At 30.4% G+C, this 16,582-nt stretch overlaps 4 protein-coding genes across 11 annotated transcripts in view; 2 read left to right on the forward strand and 2 right to left on the reverse strand.

The window, feature by feature from the left end:
• Positions 1-8,388, reverse strand: part of LOC117169492 (U4/U6.U5 tri-snRNP-associated protein 1) — a 12,734-nt gene extending 4,346 nt beyond the window's left edge. Inside the window, exons 1-7 of one of the 2 annotated variants that reach the window (XM_033355897.1) lie at positions 8,296-8,388; positions 8,045-8,231; positions 6,807-7,252; positions 5,199-5,327; positions 2,380-2,799; positions 2,142-2,289; positions 1,595-1,866 (exon numbers count right to left, since the gene is read on the reverse strand). In XM_033355897.1, coding sequence (XP_033211788.1) covers positions 1,595-1,866; positions 2,142-2,289; positions 2,380-2,799; positions 5,199-5,327; positions 6,807-7,252; positions 8,045-8,204 — 1,575 coding nt within the window. In that variant the 5' untranslated portion in view covers positions 8,205-8,231; positions 8,296-8,388. Of the gene's footprint in view, positions 1-1,594; positions 1,867-2,141; positions 2,290-2,379; positions 2,800-5,198; positions 5,328-6,806; positions 7,253-8,044; positions 8,232-8,295 lie in introns of those variants that run through there. The other variant, XM_033355898.1, reaches the window with a different exon arrangement.
• On the forward strand, positions 7,075-12,670 carry LOC117169495 (splicing factor 3B subunit 5). Of its 4 annotated transcripts, none has more exons than XM_033355906.1 (2): positions 7,075-7,198; positions 12,264-12,670. In XM_033355906.1, the coding sequence occupies exon 2, from the start codon at positions 12,265-12,267 to the stop codon at positions 12,520-12,522; it is 258 nt and encodes an 85-aa protein (XP_033211797.1). In that variant the 5' UTR covers positions 7,075-7,198; position 12,264; the 3' UTR covers positions 12,523-12,670. The 4 variants fall into 4 exon arrangements, with proteins under 4 accessions (XP_033211797.1, XP_033211795.1, XP_033211798.1 ...); XM_033355904.1 differs by lacking the exon at positions 7,075-7,198 and adding an exon at positions 8,370-8,748; XM_033355907.1 differs by lacking the exon at positions 7,075-7,198 and adding an exon at positions 10,861-10,972.
• Positions 12,632-16,193, reverse strand: LOC117169494 (exosome complex component MTR3-like). Of its 2 annotated transcripts, none has more exons than XM_033355902.1 (5): positions 16,072-16,193; positions 15,154-15,312; positions 14,571-14,824; positions 14,341-14,487; positions 12,632-13,117 (listed from the first exon to the last, which is right to left on the reverse strand). In XM_033355902.1, the coding sequence occupies exons 2-5, from the start codon at positions 15,302-15,304 to the stop codon at positions 12,797-12,799; spliced, it is 873 nt and encodes a 290-aa protein (XP_033211793.1). In that variant the 5' UTR covers positions 15,305-15,312; positions 16,072-16,193; the 3' UTR covers positions 12,632-12,796. The 2 variants fall into 2 exon arrangements, with proteins under 2 accessions (XP_033211793.1, XP_033211792.1); XM_033355901.1 differs by having other exon boundaries at positions 16,067-16,193.
• The window catches only part of LOC117169493 (malonate--CoA ligase ACSF3, mitochondrial), a 21,439-nt gene continuing 20,575 nt past the window's right edge, over positions 15,719-16,582 (forward strand). For 2 of the 3 annotated variants that reach the window (XR_004466663.1, XM_033355900.1), the window contains exon 1: positions 16,036-16,329. Coding sequence is in view for 2 of the 3 variants with exons in the window: in XM_033355900.1 (XP_033211791.1) it covers positions 16,207-16,329 (123 nt within the window). In the remaining variant the exon portion in view is untranslated. Of the gene's footprint in view, positions 15,878-16,035; positions 16,330-16,582 lie in introns of those variants that run through there. The other variant, XM_033355899.1, reaches the window with a different exon arrangement.

Raw genomic sequence — 16,582 nt, forward strand, 5'->3', positions numbered from 1 at the left:
AAATTGCAAACTGTACAAATATAAAAATAAACACTTAATATTATTAAAGAACAATGTATAGATATTGCACTAAAAGTTTTATCTGTTAGAATAAAAATATAACATGGTGAAGTAAATAAATTGTTACTTATAAAAGAATATCAAAAGATGAGAAATAACAAAGATACATTTGGAAATAATCAAATAACTTTAGAAATATTACAAAATATATGAAACAGAAATATAAATTATACATTTAATTTTCTCTCTGGTATCTATTAAAATAACCATGTCTTGCAAAGCGTGGATATTTTACGTCTGTTATGAAATGTTCGCAATTTAATTTTAATTTAAATGGTTCTTGTCCAAGCTAAGTTTACCATCAGTGCGCCTCGAAGGTGTGCCGAGAGTTGCTTACAGTGCTCCAAGTGGCTCTTGGCAAACTATATGGGAAGGATGCTTTTTACGGGGAGCGGTGGGTAGAGGGGAAGGGACTTTTTTCGCCGGACGCGCCGTCTATATTTATGGCGGGTAACTAAGCTCGCATCGCATCTACGTTCATAATATCTTTGATACGGGTCTACATGACCCAGAACATTTTTGTTATACAATATCTCACATTCAAACGCCAAAAGAAAAGGCATAGGATAACCAAATCATAAAAAACGTATTTTCATTTTTGTTCGCAAAAAAATAACTTTAAGCTCAAACTAATACCTTTTTTAAATTTTGTGTAAAAAAACAGGCATTTTTTAACAGTCTACCGATTTTTAATTTATAAACGATTTATATTTATTTATATATAGTGCAAATCTATTTCTCGTATCATGCATAGTGTGACCGCAAAATAGAATTTTTTATTTTTCGTTATTTATTGTGCATTCAACATTTGCATTTTCGATTTCTCCAGAAAATCCAAAAAGTTGTTATGATAATCTTGTAGAGTTGTGAAAATGCAAGGTTTTTCTTCTTTTTACTTTTTTTTCATATTGTGCGTTGTTTGGCTTACAATTTTCATTTTCGCTTGTGTTTTAAATTTTCTGAAAGCTAAAACTCTGATAATTTTCTTTTTATCGAAAAGCCATCAATATAAATTATTCGGTTTGCTGAGTACTATGAATAGCCGTACGGCAACGACAATGACAGACAGACACCGATGTAAAAACTATTGTTTCTGGCTCAGGGGGTCTCAAAACATCGACGTTTGGTAGAATCCGCGAAAAAAAGAAAAACTAGATTAAAAGTTGAAATTCTTAAAATTCTTATTTGAAGTATAAAATATTTATAATAATTTAATAAATCCGAGAATAAATCTTTTTTACAATAGATCATGATTGAAGCAATAAAAATACCTTTTTAAGTAGTAACTTAAAAATTTCACGATCGTGAATATATAGATTCAACATATTGAAAATATTCAAAAATTAGGGACATTTAGGGAAAATTCTCCAAGACCGTAGCAACGTATACCGAAATTTCGATACAAATACCCGGATTTTTTCGTTAGGAAAAAGGACTCTTAGGGGACAGTCTACGAAGCCCGCTATATTGTTTTTATACAATAATAATTGTTATAGACTTCATAAGTAATTCCTGGAACAAATTATTTACTCACCATTAATTCCTGGACATTTTCCTCCCTGTTTCCAGCAAGACCGTATGTTGGAATATCGCCCAGGGTTCTGCAAAATTCAGCAGTCGAATTCAAGACGATGTTTCCAGCTTGGCTACTTTCTCCTTCATCTTGTAGTTTTATACCCGCTGCGAATTCTTCCATGTCATCAGATTTTGGTCCCCTTAAACGACTGGCTCTTTTCAAGGCCAGCTTTAGATCCAATTCCTTGTCCTCTTCTTCAAGCCTTATTCCGGTTAGGTCTTCTGATGGCGCTGTTCAGTGAAAATGCAACTAAATTCCCAAAAAGTAATGACGTGACAGGTAATGATGTGAATCATTAATTATAATCATTGAGACGAAGCCAGTCAATTTCGATTCACTGTTATTACTTTTTCTATCTTCACATCCTCCACATTTCTATTTATTCATAATTGTCAATTGCAACATTTATATACAACTCTAAATTATTTCAAAAATTGTAATCATAGAGACTACGTTTACTAAAAATCGACTGCCTCCCCTTTCATAAATTTCAATTGAAACTCACCTTCATAATCGTCAATGTCCCTCACATCAACTTTAGGCTTGACCTCAGTTCTACGATGACGACGACTTCCTAGATCTTTCAAATAATCGTTACCCTCGGGCACGATATCATCTGCTTTTAGAGGTTTCTTTGATCTAATTTTTCGAATCTAAAATTTTAAAATATATTAGAAAATACTCTTATGTATAGTACAGAGATTTAGAAAAAGACATTTCTATCCATTTAATATTTCGAGTACCTTCTTCTTTGGCTTTTTAAACTTAGTCAGCTCCTCTTCGCTGTAATATTCACTAGCCAGTTTTGGCTCTGCAAGTTTCAGAGATTCTAGCCTCTTATTGGCTAAACGCTGTTTAACTAATTCCACTTGGCGTTCCTTCATCTCTTTGACGTTTTCAAGGCCTAGTGAAAAGCTTTCTCTCTTCTGACCCTCGATTTCCTCGTCATATTTTTCTAATACTTTCTTTACAGGAACGCCAAACTCGTCGAAGTTGCTTTCATCGTAAGCGTCGTATCCGGGCTTTTTCTTTTTATTGATAACGCTACGCTTGTAACGTTCATCATCCAACATGTTCACGTTTACGAGAACATCGTCTTCCTCATCCAGGACGCCTTGGTCTTTCAACGTTAAGATCGTAGTTCTTCCTTCTTGGAAATTTTCCTGTAAGAATTAATCTTTAATTGCAAACTCTTCATTTGTGGATTTTAAAAAAAGTATTTTAGATCAAAAACAACATTATAGAATAACTAAGTTCTGATTTGAATAAATAATAAAGAATTACATATATAATTTTATGTAGTTTCGTGATATTAGGGGGTTTGAAACAGGTTTTAAAAAAGTATAAAAGTTCAATTTTTTCGCTATACTGGTCGGTTCTCTTAAACCTGACTTTTTTAACACTTAAAATTATTAATTTTGTACGGTAATTCTATAAATTCAAAGCTGAATAGTGTTTTTCTTTAATAGGTTGAAAGCTATATAAATTCTAAATAAAACAAACCCACGATCAAGGCATTTTCTATTAAATTCTTAAAAATATGCATTAATTTGACTTTTCTTATTATTTTACTACAAATGAAATAACTTTGAATTTTTCCATCTTTTTTGTTTCAAATTCAACTTTGTAAACAATGCAAGAAAAAAATTATACAATTATGCTGATAAGTCGCTGTGATTTTATAGGAATTTATAATTAAAATAAGCCCAAATAACATTGAAATAGGTTCATTATTTCACCATTTATTTGAAATTTAAGAGAACATTACAATTTTTTCTATTCTTACAATAGTTTGATTAAAAATTGACAATATGACTTTATTCTGGAATCATTATATTCGGAATCTTGATAGCTCTAAGTGTATTGAAACGAATAAAATTTTAATTTCGTAATTACTATAATTTAAGCGTTCAAAAATGGATGTACACAATCACATATAAGTAGCGGGAGTGTCATTTTGCCAATTTTTTGAACTAATAATGATTTGTCTACATTATTTTTAACAAATCTACCGTAAATTCCTTAATTCTCATTATTCTTTTGCAAAAATGTCTTTATTATCCTTATAATAATATCATAGAATTGTATTCATTCGAGAATAATACAATTTTGACCTGCTTTATTCAGATTTCCGTAAAAATTGGGTAAATAAGCGAGATTGATAAATTTGTAAAATATACTTCTTTTTAGGACTTCTTTAAGGAACTAATTTTCTTCTTTTGACTTTTGTCGATTTTGGAAATTAAGTGGATTTTACTTTATTTTAGTTCAGGATGAAATCGCATAGAATGCATGCGCCGTCATAGTCCAAATGTAGAAAATATAATTGTTTTAGCGTGGCAGTAGTGGGGATATCGAAGAGCAGTCTTTAGAGCAATTGCGAATAGCCGCACAAAAGCGAGAAGCAAATAGAGAGAGAAGATATAGAAAATATACTTGTAGGACCGAAACAGAAAGGTATGACCGTTATTTCGTACGTTCGGTCGTTTTTCTCAATTAACTCACGTCCCAAAATAATTTCCACTTGAAAAAATGATAATCAAGAAGCTTTCAAGAAAATCTTCGAAAAATTTTTAATAAGCTGTGTCTATCTTATTGCCTTCAAATCTTCAAATAATCATAATTTTGTAAAGAAAATGTGCATATAATCAATAAAATACGTGTCTCATTTCTGGGATGATATGGTGCTACATGACTATTCTGTCATATTTGAATATATCACGTACATAAACAGTGTACGAAAAACAAAGTCTATTATTAGTTTAATTAATGAAATGTTATGAAGCACTGATTTACATGTTTATTAAATTTTTATAACTACTTTCAATTGAATAATGTATAATTTTTAACTCCTTCAACTTCAGATTGTTAAATTGAATATCTTCTACTTGAAATTTTGTAAATTGGTAGATATACATTTTCTACTTGATATTTCAATTTACTGGGCATATCATTAATTCAATTTTTTTTAATATTCAAATACTACAAAATTCATAAAATTTCATTTCAAGTCCTATATATGAGAATTTTGAGATTTTTAAATGCGAATTCTTCACACTGAAAATTTTTAAATTTTAAGAATTTCTATTTGGGAATTCCAATGCAACTAATAGTATTTCTTATACTTTTGAACTATTTCTAAAATTTTTTCAATAATTTGGCTAAAACCTAAGCTTAGTATAAAAAATTATACACAAAAATATAAAATAATTACAAAGAAATATTGTTAAAATTATATAACCATTATGTTTTATATATAATTGAATGAAAATAAACGTAATGAAACGTTACTTATGTTCCTTTCGACATACAACTTTGACGAAACACATTTTGACATTATGCCTCCGTAGCTGCATTATTTTTTTCATTAATTTTTCATACTTAGCGTAGTTTTCAGTAAATTATCTTGAATATTCAAAAATAAATAAAAAATATCAAAAAATTCTTCTGATTTTCATTTAAATCTATACTTCGAATTAAGTGATCGAATTTCGAACACTTTCACTTGAAAAGTATATTAGTTGAAGTGATTAAAGTATGAATATTACTCAATATTACTCACCATGTCATGCTCAACTCTCAGGCCTTTCAAATCTCTCGCGCTGTACGCTTTATATCTTTCATGTTGAACTTCTTCCTTGACCAAATTGCCAATGCCAAACTCTTCATCCAGCTGGTCCAGCATCTTTGCCTAGAATCAAAAGCGGATCTTACAATTTTACAATAGAAATTTACAACAAGTAAAATAGATTTTTGACCTGAAAATTATTAATTTAAAATGCTTTTGATTTGAAAATAGATAAGTTAGTTTTCAAAACGAATAAATTGAAATCTAAATCACTAGAGGGTGGCCACTGAAACATAACAAAAAAATTCCAGGCTATTACATCAAATTTGTTAAAGAATGAAATATTTTAGAACCTCAAGATAAACTATATAATGTAAATTATTGTGAAAGTGATTTCAGACTTCGCAGCCCAAAATGCTCTCAAAAGAGAGAAAATACAGTGATTATTTTAGAAAATATATTTATAAATGTTCAACAAAATATTTGAGTTTTCTAGATAAAAATTTGAATGTTTTAGAAAACATACATAATTTTTCAAAAAAAAATTTTAATTTTTGCCCAAATAGTTGAATTTTCTACCAATCAAAATGAATCTTCAAGCAAACAATCAAATTTGCAAACAACAAAGATCAAACTTCAAGAATGAAAAGTTGCATTTTCTAAGAAATAGTTGAATTTTGAAGCCATAAAGGCGAATTTTTTAGAGGACACTTGAAATATGAACCAAGAAAGCAGACTTTTTAAATAAAATATGCATTTTGAATCCAAAAAAATGATTTTTGACTGAAAAAAATGAATTTTAAATTTAAAAATGTAGATCTTTTGATCGAAAATATGACTTTCACCAAATAGTTCAATTTTCCATCAAAAAGCAGAATTTTTAGTCAAAAGAAATGAATTTTTAATCCAAAATGTAATTGTAGACTTTTTCAATGAAAATAATTCACTTTTAGACGAAGAAGATAGTAAATAGATAGACAAAAGTAGACTGTAAAATCAAGAGATGAATTGTAGACCAAAAATATGTGACCTTCAACGGGAAAAAAAAACCTGCATTTAGTTTTTTACGTCAATCGATAGTTCTTTATTTGATTTTTTCTGATTAATAATATTATTCCTATATCTGAAAAATTCAAATTATTATTAAAGTGCAAAGTGAGGCCTTTTGTAGATTTTTTAAATAAAAATAATTAACTTTCAACAACAACGAATTCAAATACAAAAGATGACTATTTAAGAACAGTTATGAACAAAATAATTAAATTTTCCACCAAATAGTAGAATTTTCTATCGAAAAGGAGAACTGTTCAACAAAACAGTTTCATTTTAGACCAAACGAGATGAATTCTGAACCAAAAATATAATAGTAGACTATGTTAAATATCTAGAAAGGAAGTTTTCTTCGTTAACACTGAGCAAAATTCCTAATAAAATTTTTTTAATTATTGAGACAATATTTAGTGCGAAAGTAAAAAAAAAACAAATATTTTAAAAACAAGTCATTACAGTGTAAACTATAAAGTAAATAACTGAAAATTTAAAAACTTTTTGATCTCAAATCAAATTTCAAGTACTGAAAATTTTGTATTAAATAATAATTACCCTTTCTTCTGCTTTTTTCTTCTCCATCTGCAACCGCCTATTTTTTTGGATCCAAGCCCTGGCATCGTCGTCTGAATCACTCTCGCCTAATGTCTTTGATCTTAATATACTAGTTTCTATTTTCCTCTTATCTTTTAGAGTACTGATTTTCTCTCTTAATTTTTGTTCTTGGGCTTCTTTCCGCTTGTTAGGGGCAGGTTTGTGGTGAAACTCTCCTAAATCATCCTTGAATACATTAGAATCTTCTTTCGGTGCAGTGGGAAGATCCAAGGGAGCCAAGCCAAGTTTTGCCCTCAATCTATTTGTTTCTTCGATAGACAGTGATAATTGTGAACCTCCACTCTTTGGAGAAGAGCTTCTCTCTGTTGATATCTCCGGAGGCGGAGGCGTTGGTAAGTGTCCTGATTTTGAAATCTTTGGCGGTGGGGGCGCGCTAACAATTTCGACTAAAATAATACAAATAAATGTTAAGGAGATAACCTATTGACATAACCACAAACTGAAGAATGGTATACAGAAGCAAGAAAATAATTTCTTATGCGATTTTAAAGAAGCAATTATACATTTCTTAGACAAACTTAGTTTGGATAAAAATTATTTTTAAAATAAAAGTTATTTCAAATTTTTTTATTTTATCTTCAACCTTACCAATCGTGATTTTTATCCAACCAGAATGAACAATAGTTTATTTTGTTCATTTGAAAATTTTCTATAAATCTTTACGTTCAATTTCACAAATTTTAATCAAATTCAATTAACAGAATTGTAAAAAATGTTCGAATGAACCAAATAAGCTATTGTTTATTAAAATTGGATAAAAACTACGATTGTTTAGTAAGATTGACGGTAAAATAAAAAATGTGAAATAACTATTATTTTATACATGACATTTTTATCCAACATAATTTTTCTCTAAGAAAAATATACTTCTGCCTCTATCAAAATCCTTTGAAATTAATTGAGGTTCTACTTTTCCTGCTCTTATAAAGTTATTTAGTTTGAGGTTATGTCAATGGTTCATTCCTCCTTGCAATGTAGACGTAACAAAAGTAATTAATAAACAACTGTAATATTAAACTATTGTATTGTATTACTGTATGTATATATGAAAGCGGTAAAAATCGAAACGGGCAATACGTGAGAAAGATTGTCTAGTATATAAACAATCACTGCTCCAAAAATGGAATTCTGACTTCAATTTAATAACATTCTATGTTTATAAATAAATAAATCCTTACTATCGCTATCGTAAACCTTGCGTTCTTTCCTTTTGTGTTTCTTATGATGCCTGTGTCTTTCTTTTTCTCGTTCAACAGAAGCTGAACGCGACCTACTACGATGCCTCTTTTTCTTCGGTTCTCGATTTTTATCAGCCTTGTGACGTTTACTCGAACCCATTTTTAAACAAGTTTTATCACTCGAGTCCTTTAATAACACAGCTATATCAAAAAATGATGGGGAAAGGTTTTAATATTTTAATAATTATAACCTGTATTCCAAAACTTCACAAAACGTTTGCACAATGCACATACAGGACATCAGGAGTCAGGACATGATGAAGTCTCATGACACCATTAAGCGAGAACCACACAACTACATAAGACACAAACTGACAGCGCTGTGGACGCCACATAAACATGCTAGATTCTGATTGGCTAAATTATCGAAGTATTCGGCGTTCATTGGCTAGCAAAGAATCCGGAAGTAACGTCTCGTATATGTCGGTTTTTTCCGGCGAGTGAATTGAGATTGTCTCGTCATTCTTAACCTAAGTAACAAAGTCATAAAGAAATCTTTGATCATGAACAAAGTATCTGTTCACCAATAGTAAGGTCAAACCGATAAATAAACAAAATAGCTTGTTTCGGTGCTTTCCAAAATCTACCAAAAATACCAATTTTATCATCATCTGGGCCAAAACATTATTTTGAAATAATTACAAGTAAGTGGTTTGAATTACTTTATGTTTGAGATATTCTTAAAAAATATACAGTCAGATAACAGTGTTCATTTTAGCATCCCAAAATGATGTGTTTACATCGTTTATATCATGCTCTTTTGAACTCAATCGAGTAACAAAGTATATAAGTTTGGTTTCGATTGTCAGTTTGATACACGAAAAAATTAAAAGCTTGAATTTTTATGAATAACTAAAATAACTTAAATTTTGTAGGATAGATTACCGGATGTTTTCATGAAATTACCATTTTTATGAAAACAATCATTTATTCATTTAGTTTCATTAGCAACAGTTGTCAATTAACTTGATTGCATATCTATGTGAAATTATGAAATACCCAAAATTGCTAGCTTTGATGACCTTTCTATTTTAAAGTTTCAAAAATTGTACGCCATTAAATTTATTAACAAAATTGTGACAATTTTTACCTGTATGTTATTTTGTAATTAATCTGCGTAATACGTAAGTTATTGCAATCCGCGGTAATTAGAGATCTTCAAATTGTTTACAATAACAAATGTTAAATGTTCATTTTTCATGCTTCGAAAAAAGAACATTAATGCTTTAACCGCTTAAAATATTTAATTTTATAGCATCGAACATTGTCTTCTGATCTTTTGATATTAATATTCCTTTGCATTTTGAATACACATTTTGAATACTTAAACTGAATAGATTAAAATTATACAGTTTAAAATCATTTATGTTTCTATTTATACGCTTAAGATTTTTTCACATCTTTCAAATATAAAATGTAAAAAGCTTCCAACACTGAATTTCAGAAATTTCAATATAAAATAGAGCACTCAGATTCAATAAATCGCCAGACGCTCAATATAAATTTTCCAATTCACAACATTTATTTAATTGAGAATTGAGAGTAAATTATTCTAAATAGAAAAAATGTATTTTTCAAATATAGCCGTTTATAGAAGGGAATTTTTTTCTGTTTACATTGTTTTTATCCAATGATTAGTTTGATTAATAAACATACAAATTGAAGAAGAAGATTCCCGAAAATCAATCAAATGATCAAAAAAGAAATCGTCGTATCTCGGCCAAATATTATTGTAACTGTTTACAAAATTTGGGGCACATTCATAGTATACTCTAGAGATGTCTATAAAACAATAAAAAAGATGGAAATGACCTTCTGTTTGACAATTCTTCATTGCAAATTAAGGCCACATTTGTAACCACGTTTTTATAGTTTCACCGACAAAAAGTATCAAGGGAATTTTAGATTTGAAAAAGTTTACAGTGAGAAAGTTGTTTTTTTATAGTTAGAAAAAGATTTTTAGAAAATTTTTAATAAATCCATTAAAAATTAGCGAAAATATGTACCTTGTTAAATAGTACTCGAGGCCGTGACGGTTGAACTTTTAACACTGAACCTCGTCAGGCAGCGAACTCGCTATCGGGCTATCTAGGACAGATTAAAGACTAATTATATACTTAAATTTTACATTTTTTGAAATCCCTAAAATGTTTTAAGAATTTAGATTGAGAGAAATGAACTGAGATTCTTCTAAATTCCTGAATGTAGCAGGAATTAAGAGAAAAAGTAACGCTTAATTGAAAGGTTTTCCTAAAGTACTGCATTAATTTTTCTAATTACCTAGACATATGCGTGTACATAAATTCGTTAATAAGAAAATGAATGACTAAAAATTAGTGTTACATTCTCATCATTATGAGACATTTTTATGAGAAAATTGATTATCACACATTTCTTTTATTCTTCACGATCTGAGACTCTCTGAATCAAAAGAGAAAAAAAAAGATTTTACGATTTCGGTCTATCTTCTTTGTAGTTGTATGTATACCGGATAACTTTTGAATTACTAATCGTATTGGATTGTGCTTTAGCAGAAACAAAAAAATTATTTTGCAGTTAAGTTATGCAAGATGCACTCGGCTCCCGATATAAGAACCACCGGTTTACGATATTCCTGGAACTAATGACGTACACAGTTTCGTGATGAGAGGAGCTGCAGGATCGAAGGAAAGGCGGCACTCAGTCAAGCGTGCAAACTGCTCGAGGGCCGCACTATCTGCGCATTAGGTGCATCAGGTTGCGTTATGCGTCCAAATACTGAAAGAAATTAATTATGCGACCCTGCCCGTTTACTTTTGGATTCCGCCGATTCAGGATCAAGGCCACTGCAAGCCATGTCCGCAATCGTTTATATATCGGAAGTTAATTGTAATTATTCTTTTTAATATTGCGTGGGAGCAGTTGTTTAGTTTAAATATATATTATATAAGCATAAAAAGTCATTATAAAATCGAGTCCCGGTAAGCCCAACAGCGAGTTCGGTACCTGAGGAGAGTCAGTGTGAAAAGTGTGACATAGAACTACATAGAACAACTTTTTCGCTGGATGTTCTTTCAAATGTGAAGTTCCATCCATCATTTTTGTAGGCGAAACTAGAAAAGCGTTGCTACCTATCAGCCTTCATTTGCAATTAAACATTATTAAAGAAAAGGTCACTTTCAACTTTTGTATTGTTTCATAGGCATCCTTAGAATACTTTGTATGTGTAAGAAAATCCAAACAGTTTCAATAATATTTGGTCGAGGTATGATGATTTTGTTGTAAGGACATGTGATACTTACAGTTTCCCCGGCTTTTTTTTCCACAAAAATGAAAATTTTTAAAAACTGAATTCGGATATGCTATAAAATATCATAACGGACGTCCCCGGACTCTTTTTTGAGGGATAATAACAAAAAAATTTATCGTGCTAAACTCGGGTGAATTGAAACACACATAACCTCGAAATATTCACGCACGTTGTTAGCAATATAAAAATTTTTTTGATAAAAAAACACAAAAAAGTGTGTGGGGACGTCCGTTAGCATGTTCGCTATCATTTCCCAGATTTTGAAGGCCAAATATTTCTTATCCTAGGAATAAAGCTGGGGGAATCTAACACTGAAAAAATCGATGCGATTTCCTAAGCGCTATGCAAATTAATCACATTTTGCTAAATTAAAACTTTTTTTAATTGACCTACAAAAAAAGTGTGTGGGGACGTCCGTTAGCATGCTCGCTATCATTTCCCAAAATTTAAAAACAAAATATTTATTCTTCTAGAAAAAAAGCCGGGGGAACCTAAAACTGGTAAAATCGACAATTTTCTAAGCATCACATGTCCTTAATCACTTATTGATTTTCGGGAACATTTTTTTGCTTTTTTTATATTTATTATAAAAAAATATAATCGGACAAAAAAATGTAAATAGATAGAAATTCTTGTTAGTCTGTACAACCTTATAAAGGAAAAAGATATTTTACAAATTTGTACATTTTCATTCATGGAAACCCAAATACTTTCAATTTGAATTTACTTAAGTTCAAAACTATAAATTAAAAATTCCTCTTTCTTGAAAAGCTTCAAGTTTAAAATACTCAATACATACTTTATTGTTATTTTAATTCTTCTTTAAAATTATACAACTACTAAAAAATTGCTTTCCTTGTTTGACAACAGAATGGGAGAGCGCTACAATATTCATTCTCAATTAGAGCATCTGCAGTCCAAATACATTGGGACGGGCCACGCCGACACAACCAAATTTGAATGGCTAGTAAACCAGCACAGGGATTCCTGTAGTAGTTACATGGGACATTATGATTTGCTCAATTTCTTCGCCATCGGCGAGAATGAATCAAAAGCACGCGTCCGTTTTAATTTGATGGAGAAAATGCTACAGCCATGTGGTCCACCACCTGAAAAGCCCGAAGATTAAGACAAACTAGACTCTACCAGTTTCGCTATATTCACGATTACCCTTAATCATATTTTATACTATACATCTCGCTACTCCAAGAATCAAGTGAAAATCCATTTTTCTTTAATGTAAATTTATTTTAACAAAAATAGCAATAAAATCAGCTTCACAATACAAAAAGTCCGTCTTCTTTCTTTCAAAATTTTCTAAAAATTCAGGTTCTTTATGTTTCACTTCTTATCTTCATTCAATTAATAATCTGTATAAAATAGTTTGACAAGAACATGTCTTTTCATGATTCGATTTCACTTTCCACCGGATCTTCCTTTTTCTTCTGCTTCAAAAATTTTGCTATAGATTTAACTAAACATTGTTGCATCACTGGATATATATCATCACCTGCTTTATTGAGAGATTCCAGTTGGGATTTAATTATAGCCGTGTCCAAACTCCCAACGAGAAAGAACTCAGAAATTTGACTGTGTTGTGGCATCGACGCTTGTAAGATAATTCCGTGGTTTTTCTGTTTATGCATCTTATTTGTTGACATTGAAAGACAAAGAGACTCTTCTTTTTCGGTTGGGTCCAGAAAAATTACATCGTCATGAATTCCCTGTAGAGATTATTTAATTTAATAATTAAATAACAGGCCTCGGGCTCATTTGAAAAACTTAAAATAGTGTCAATAGTAATAGGTTTAATGCTTTCACGATGATTTATTTTGATAAAAAGAGATATTTCGGGTTCCAATCGTGTTAAAAACTACGAATTTTCCAGACACTTTTTACACGATTAGTGTCAATAGTAGCATAGATTTTTAAAACTCCTGTCATGACATTTTTAAATATTTAATTGAGAGGTTAACTATTTTTGAAATCTGGTATTCAATAGACATCAATCATAAAATCACGTGAAATACTTTTGAACCTTTTAGAGTATTGTACAAGCTTCAAAATCCTTCAAGGAACCCTGAAAGCTTTTGAGATTCTTTTAACATTCCTGAAAAAATCTACAATCTTTTTAAATCCCTTAATATCCGTAGGAATCTCTTGAAATCTTATAATTTGTTTGGAAATCCGGCCAATTCGTTAAATATGGCGAGATCAATAGGAATTCTTAGCTATCCCTTACAATATTATTTATTCCCTTAAGTTCTCTATAAATCTGCTGAAATTATTTCAATATCATTGGTATCCTGGATACCTTTTTAAAACACTTCGAAATTTTTCGAATTTCTTTGAAAGTTCTACCAATTTTGAAATCTCGTTAAATTGTTTGGAATTTTGTTGAACACCCTAAACTCATTAAACTTGTGAAATCGAAATGTTCAAATCCCCTTAGTAATATATTTTATATCCTTGAATTATGTTGAAATCTCTAGAAAAGTCTCCAACTTTTTTTAATCATTTGAAATATAGGAATTCCTCAAATATTAAAAAATTTCTTGACATTTTACAAATAGGTACAATAAGAATTCCTTGAAATCTTTTAAATATTTCACGTGTCAAAATCGTACGCTATTATTTGACATTCTTAAATCTCAAGTTTCTATACTCCTAGGAAATCCTTTGTAATCTCGATTGAAATTTTATTCTCTTGGAATATTTACAATCTCGTGAAATTTCAGACATCTCTTATAAAGAGAAAGTTTGTAAATATGTTTCAAGACAAACTGAAAAAATAGTTGACTTAGCCAGAAATTTAAGAAGATAGGAGTGTAATTTGATTCAGAATAGTAGCAAAAAAGTTGCATTGTTAAAAAAGTGTGAGTAGCGTCGTAAGTCCGAGATGCCTATAATTAAGGTCTAGATTAAATAAAACACATTTTTATTTCACCATTGTTACTGCTGAGACGAGACCAAACATTGGAACACTGGCATTGGCGAGAGCTAAACTAGCCGCCATAATCCCTCCAGATAAAGCCGATCCACCATTTTCAAGAACTAACACGTAGATATCAACTTGAAAATTAGGGAATTCATGCTGAAGAAAGAGAAAAATGTTATAATTGAATGAAAGGTATGCGTTTAGGAGTTTCAATTGGACAATGATTTCAGTGAACTTACACGACAAACTGCTGGTTCTAAAGCCCTTCGCAAGACGCAACTGTATTCTTTCTCTTCAGAATTTTGCTGATGAATTTTTCTTTTCGCAGTGGAGAAAGTTGCGAATTTGAATTCACAGAACAATTCTCCCTGCAGAGAGTAGCTATTCTTATTTGGTATTTCTCTTGGATCGAATACTGAGCATATCACTTTGGTTTCCCCCATCTCAATATAGGCAGAACCTTTTGCCTGGCTAATAATTCCAACTTTTACAACTGAAAAGTATAGACATGAAAATGTCAGATAATCAGGAGAATGAATATTTGAAAGTGTATTAAAAAAAACGCACACAACCATAAACTTTTACAATCTTTTAAAAAGATCCAACATACATCAAAGCAAAATAGAAGTTTTATAGTACATTACAATTTATAAGTTTTTAAAAATCTATAACTTGTATTCAAAGAAATAAATATGCACGGCAAAAGTGCAGAACCACATAACCTACAACTCTCTTATCGGGTCTACAAACTTGAGAATATTTAACATAAACTATTATTAAAATTGACAACAACGTAAGTAATGAATAATAATAAAATCTTACACATTTTTCTGAGTTCATTGAGTTCCCTCCCATCTTCCCTTTTTTCCAAAAGGTTTTTTTGTGATTCAATATTTTTCTGACTTCTATCAATGTAAATACAGTATGGAATAGACACTTCAGGCCCATTAATTCTTTTTTGATCAACAGGCATTTTTATTCCTATTGTAAAACCGCCAGTATTATATGTTTATCTTAAAAATTCATTCAATAAATAATAATTTGTCAAAGAAGAGCAAAGCACAACAATCGCACGTGTTTCATCGACAAAACAGCGCCATTTTGTTTTTTTGCGAAACAATCATTTGTCAATTTCCCGTAGAGAATTTCATCGCTATCAATCAAAATCATTCTGTAACATTCTCGGTTAATAACGTAATTAAAAGTAAAGAATTTATCAAAACTACAATAATAAGCTATTATAATTTAAGAGACTTAAAATAAATATTTAATATAATTTTGTGTTCATTTTAAATTTGAAATATCCAAAATTTCAAAAAGCCCGCCCTTGAGAAGCCTCTTTAAAAATAGCAGACGATTTCGTATTTTCAATTTCATGGCGATAACATTGTAATCGCTCTTCCCGGCAATTTTTTTTTTTTGCAATTTAGATTGCATTTAAAGTGTCAAAAAGCGAGAGTAAGTGAAGAAACATTAGTTGAGAAGAGTGAGAATGCTTTTCGATCGGTTTCCAACTCCAACTGAAAAGTATTATTGATTGACTCAGGTGGGCGTACTATCACGAGACAGGCGAGACAGTTTTGAAAAGCGTGACGTAATTTGGCGACATAAAGGCGCCTCATTAATAATGCGCATTATTTAATAGTATTTCGCAAATTGTTTATGTATTTTTAACACTTATTCGTGTCTTGCACTCTCGTAAGTACTCTTCATGCAAGGCATCGTTCTCTCTTACCTTACCGGTCCGTTTCGAGGTTATGTTGTTGGGTGCAGCAACCTATTTTGATCTCGTCCATTTCTGCATTTTCTCCTCCACAGTCTTAAATATTTAAGAATATTTTACGTTTGCAGAAAACGTAAATCATTTTTATTAACATGGGATCCTTAGTCAGAAAAAGGTTGTTCTTTTTGGTTAATTCAGCAACTCGGAATCACAAACCAGTTGTAAAACGTTCCCAACATAGAGTTGCTGTCAATTCTACAACAGAGTCGAGCCAGGTAGGATTTTCTAAATATAATTTATGCTCTTGAAAATTAATAAACAACCGTTTTTAGTTCATTTTTCGTTATTTTATTTGTCAACCCCATTTAACCAAAACATAACTTTAGAATAAAAAAAATCAAGTAAAACTTTAAAGAGTTTCTTTTTTTAAAATAAGTATCATGTATAAGATAAGTATTTTTTTCATTAAAATAAGGAAGTTTTTCGTGAAAATGTGATTTCTGTACCGAAATTGAAATTTCTCTTCCA

The sequence above is a fragment of the Belonocnema kinseyi genome, chromosome 3, assembly GCF_010883055.1.
Source record: "Belonocnema kinseyi isolate 2016_QV_RU_SX_M_011 chromosome 3, B_treatae_v1, whole genome shotgun sequence".
Lineage (NCBI taxonomy): Eukaryota > Metazoa > Arthropoda > Insecta > Hymenoptera > Cynipidae > Belonocnema > Belonocnema kinseyi.